This window comes from Coturnix japonica, unplaced genomic scaffold, assembly GCF_001577835.2.
Source record: "Coturnix japonica isolate 7356 unplaced genomic scaffold, Coturnix japonica 2.1 chrUnrandom649, whole genome shotgun sequence".
NCBI classification, from domain to species: Eukaryota; Metazoa; Chordata; class Aves; order Galliformes; family Phasianidae; genus Coturnix; species Coturnix japonica.
In genome coordinates this window covers 9,295-13,271 of record NW_015440015.1, presented here as the reverse complement: position 1 = coordinate 13,271, position 3,977 = coordinate 9,295, and the positions used below count along the sequence as shown (strand labels likewise).

The 3,977-nt window shown below is 55.4% G+C and overlaps 1 protein-coding gene across 1 annotated transcript in view; it reads right to left on the bottom strand.

The window, feature by feature from the left end:
• Positions 1-3,963, bottom strand: part of GBA (glucosylceramidase beta) — a 13,624-nt gene extending 9,661 nt beyond the window's left edge. Inside the window, exons 1-2 of the mRNA XM_015851031.2 lie at positions 3,912-3,963; positions 2,368-2,514 (exon numbers count right to left, since the gene is read on the bottom strand). Coding sequence (XP_015706517.2) covers positions 2,368-2,514; positions 3,912-3,963 — 199 coding nt within the window. The remainder of the gene's footprint in view (positions 1-2,367; positions 2,515-3,911) is intronic.
• Between the last annotated feature and the right edge of the window lie 14 nt (positions 3,964-3,977).

The following is a 3,977-nucleotide window of genomic DNA, read 5'->3' as shown; positions in this document are numbered from 1 at the left end:
TGGGTTTGGGGTCTTTGGGTGTTGTGGGATGGATTTGGGGTTGGGGGATCATTAGGTGTGATGGGTTTGGGGTTGGGATATAGGGCACAGTGGGGATGGGTTTGGGGTCTTTGGGCACAGTGGGGATGGGATTGGGGGGGTCTTCGGGTATGGTGGGGATGGATTTGGGGTTAGGGATATAGGGCACAGTGGGGATGGGTTTGGGGTTGGGATCGTTGGCATTGCAGGGATGGGATTGGGGCTGGGATCTTTGGGCACAGTGGGGATGGATTTGGGGTTGTAGGATCTTTGGGTATTGTGGGATGGGTTTGGGGTTGGGATCTTTGGGCATTATGGGATGGATTTGGGGTTGGGAATATAGGGCACAGTGGGGATGGATTTGGGGTCTTTGGACATTGCAGGGATGGGTTTGGGGTTGGGGATATAGGGCACAGTGGGGATGGAATTGGGGTCTTTGGGCACAGTGGGGATGAGTTTGGGGTAGGGGGATCTTTGGGTATTGTGGGGTGGGTTTGGGGTAGGGGGATCTTTGGGTATTGTGGGGTGGGTTTGGGGGATGGATTATAGGATCTTTGTGCACTTTGGGGATGGGTTTGGAGTTGGGGATATTGGGGATATCCGATTGCAGGGATGGGGTTGGGATCTTTGGGTATTGTGGGATGTATTTGGGGTTGTAGGATCTTTGGGTATTGTGGGATGGGTTTGGGGTTGCGGGATCTTTGGGCACAGTGGGGATGGATTTGGGGTTGGGGGATGGGTTATAGGATCCTTGTGCACTTTGGGGATGGGTTTGGAGTTGGGGATATTAGGGATATCCCATTGCAGGGATGGGGTTGGGATCTTTGGGCACAGTGGGGATGGATTTGGGGTTGTAGGATCTTTGGGTATTGTGGGATGGGTTTGCGGGATCTTTGTGCACAGTGGGGATGGGTTTGAGGTTGGGATCATTGGCATTGCAGGGATGGGATTGGGGCTGGGATCTTTGGGCACAGTGGGGATGGATTTGGGGTTGTAGGGTCTTTGTGCACTTTGGGGATGGATTTGGGGTTGGGATCTTTGGACATTATGGGATGGATTTGGGGTTGGGATCGTTGGCATTGCAGGGATGGGGTTGGGGTTGGGATCTTTGGGCACAGTGGGGATGGATTTGGGGTTGTAGGATCTTTGGGCACAGTGGGGATGGATTTGGGGTTGGGGATATAGAGCACTTTGGGGATGGATTTGGGGTTGTAGGATCTTTGTGCACTTTGGGGATGGATTTGGGGTTGTAGGATCTTTGGGTATTGCGGGATGGATTTGGGGTTGTAGGGTCTTTGGGCACAGTGGGGATGGATTTGGGTTGTAGGATCTTTGTGCACTTTGGGGATGGATTTGGGGTTGTAGGATCTTTGGGTATTATGGGATGGATTTGGGGTTGTAGGGTCTTTGTCCACTTTGGGGATGGATTTGGGGTTGTAGGGTCTTTGTCCACTTTGGGGATGGATTTGGGGTTGTAGGATCTTTGGGCACAGTGGGGATGGATTTGGGGTTGTAGGGTCTTTGTGCACTTTGGGGATGGATTTGGGGTTGTAGGATCTTTGTGCACAGTGGGGATGGATTTGGGGTTGTAGGATCTTTGTGCACTTTCGGGATGGGTTTGGAGTTGGGGATATTGGGGATATCCCATTGCAGGGATGGGGTTGGGATCTTTGGGCACAGTGGGGATGGATTTGGGGCTGGGATCATTGGCATTGCAGGGATGGGATTGGGGTTGGCATCTTTGGGTATTGTGGGATGGGTTTGGGGTTGTAGGATCTTTGGGTACAGTGGGGATGGATTTGGTGTTGGGATCTTTGGACATTATGGGATGGATTTGGGGTTGGGATCATTGGCATTGCAGGGATGGGATTGGGGTTGGGATCTTTGGGCACAGTGGGGATGGATTTGGGGTTGTAGGATCTTTGGGTATTGTGGGATGGGTTTGCGGGATCTCTGTGCACAGTGGGGATGGGTTTGGGGTTGTAGGATCTTTGGGCACAGTGGGGATGGATTTGGGGTTGGGATCGTTGGCATTGCAGGGATGGGACTGGGGCTGGGATCTTTGGGCACAGTGGGGATGGATTTGGGTTGTGGGATCTTTGGGTATTGTGGGATGGATTTGGGGTTGGGATCTTTGGGTACAGTGGGGATGGGTTTGGGGTTGTAGGATCTTTGTGCACTTTGGGGATGTATTTGGGGTTGTAGGATCTTTGTGCACTTTGGGGATGGATTTGGGGTTGGGATCATTGGCATTGCAGGGATGGATTTGGGGTTGCGGGATCTTTGGGTATTGTGGGATGTATTTGGGGTTGTAGGGTCTTTGTGCACTTTGGGGATACCCAGACCCACCTTCATCAGAGAAGTAGGAGCGGATCAGGTGCGTCTGCGCCTCCTGGGGCAGCGACAGGATGTTGATGGCGGCCGAGTCGGTGACGGAGCCCCCGAAGCCCTTCACCTTCTGGTAGCGCTGAGTGGGGTCCAGCGTCAGGTGGAGATCTGCAGGAAGGGCTGCGCTGTCCACGGGGTGTGGGGACACACCGAGATGTGGATTGTGGGGTCACAGGGGGGGCTGGGGTCTTTTCTGGCCTTAATGGTTCCGGGAGTGGGTACAGTGGGGTTGGGTCAATGGTTGGACTCAATGGGCTTAGAGGTCTTGGCCAGCCTCAGTGGTTCTATGGGTGGGCATGGTGGGATGGGGTGGGGTTGGGGGTCTTTGGGGTGGGATGGATTGGAGGCCTTTGGGATGGGGGTCTTTGGGATGGGGTTGGGGGACTTTGGGATGGGGGTCTTTGGGATGGGATGGGGTTGGAGGCCTTTGGGATGGGGGTCTTTGGGATGGGGTTGGGGGTCTTTGGGGTGGGATGGGGATCTTTGGGATGGGATGAGGTTGGAGGCCTTTGGGATGGGGGTCTTTGGGATGGGGTTGGGGGTTTTTGGGGTGGGATAGGAGTCTTAGGGATGGGATAGGAGGTCTTTGGGATGGGGTTGGGATGGGGGTCTTTGGAATGGGGGTCTTTGGAATGGGGTGGGGTTGGAGGCCTTTGGGATGGGATGGATTGGGGGTCTTTGGGATGAGATGGTGGTCTTTGGGATGGGGTTGGGGATCTTTGGGATGGGATGGGGTTGGAGGCCTTTGGGATGGGGGTCTTTGGGATGGGGTTGGGGGTCTTTGGGTTGGGATGGGGTTGGAAGCCTTTGGGATGGGATGGGGTTGGGTTGGGGGTCTTTGGAATTGGGTTGGGGGGCTTTAGGGTTGGGTTGGAGGTCTCTGGGGTTGTGTTGGAGGTCATTAGGATGGGTTGGGGATGTTTGGGGTGGGGTTAAAGGTCTTTGGGGTGGGTTGGAGGTCTTTGGGTTGGGATGGGATGGGGTTGGGGGTCTTTGGGATGGGGTTGGAGGTCTTTGGGATGGGGGTCTTTGGAATGGGATGGGGCTGGAAGCCTTTGGGATGGGATGGATTGGGGGTCTTTGGGATGAGATGGTGGTCTTTGGGATGGGGTTGGGGATCTTTGGGGTGGGGTTGGGGGTCTTTGGGATGGGATGGGATGGGATGGGATGGGATGGGATGGGGGCCTTTGGTATGAGTTTGGGCGTCTTTGGGATCAGGTTGGAGGTCATTAGGATGGGTTGGGGATCTTTGGGATGGGGTTAAAGGTCTTTGGGCTGTGACTGGGGCTCTTAGTGCAGGGTGGGACGAGCTGCTGTTTGTCCCGGAGCCGTTTCCCATCCTCGCCGCGTCCAACCGGCCCCATTGATGGTACCTGCGCTGGGGGCGTTGCAATGGAACCCCCCCTCGCTGCGCTGCAGCCCAATAACCAACCCACCCACCCCATACCCACCCCATACCCACCCCATAACCAACCCACCCCATACCCACCCCATACCCAACCCACCTGTGGGTGCTGCGTTGCTCTGGAACCCCCCCTCGCTGCGCTGCAGCCCCATAACCAACCCACCCC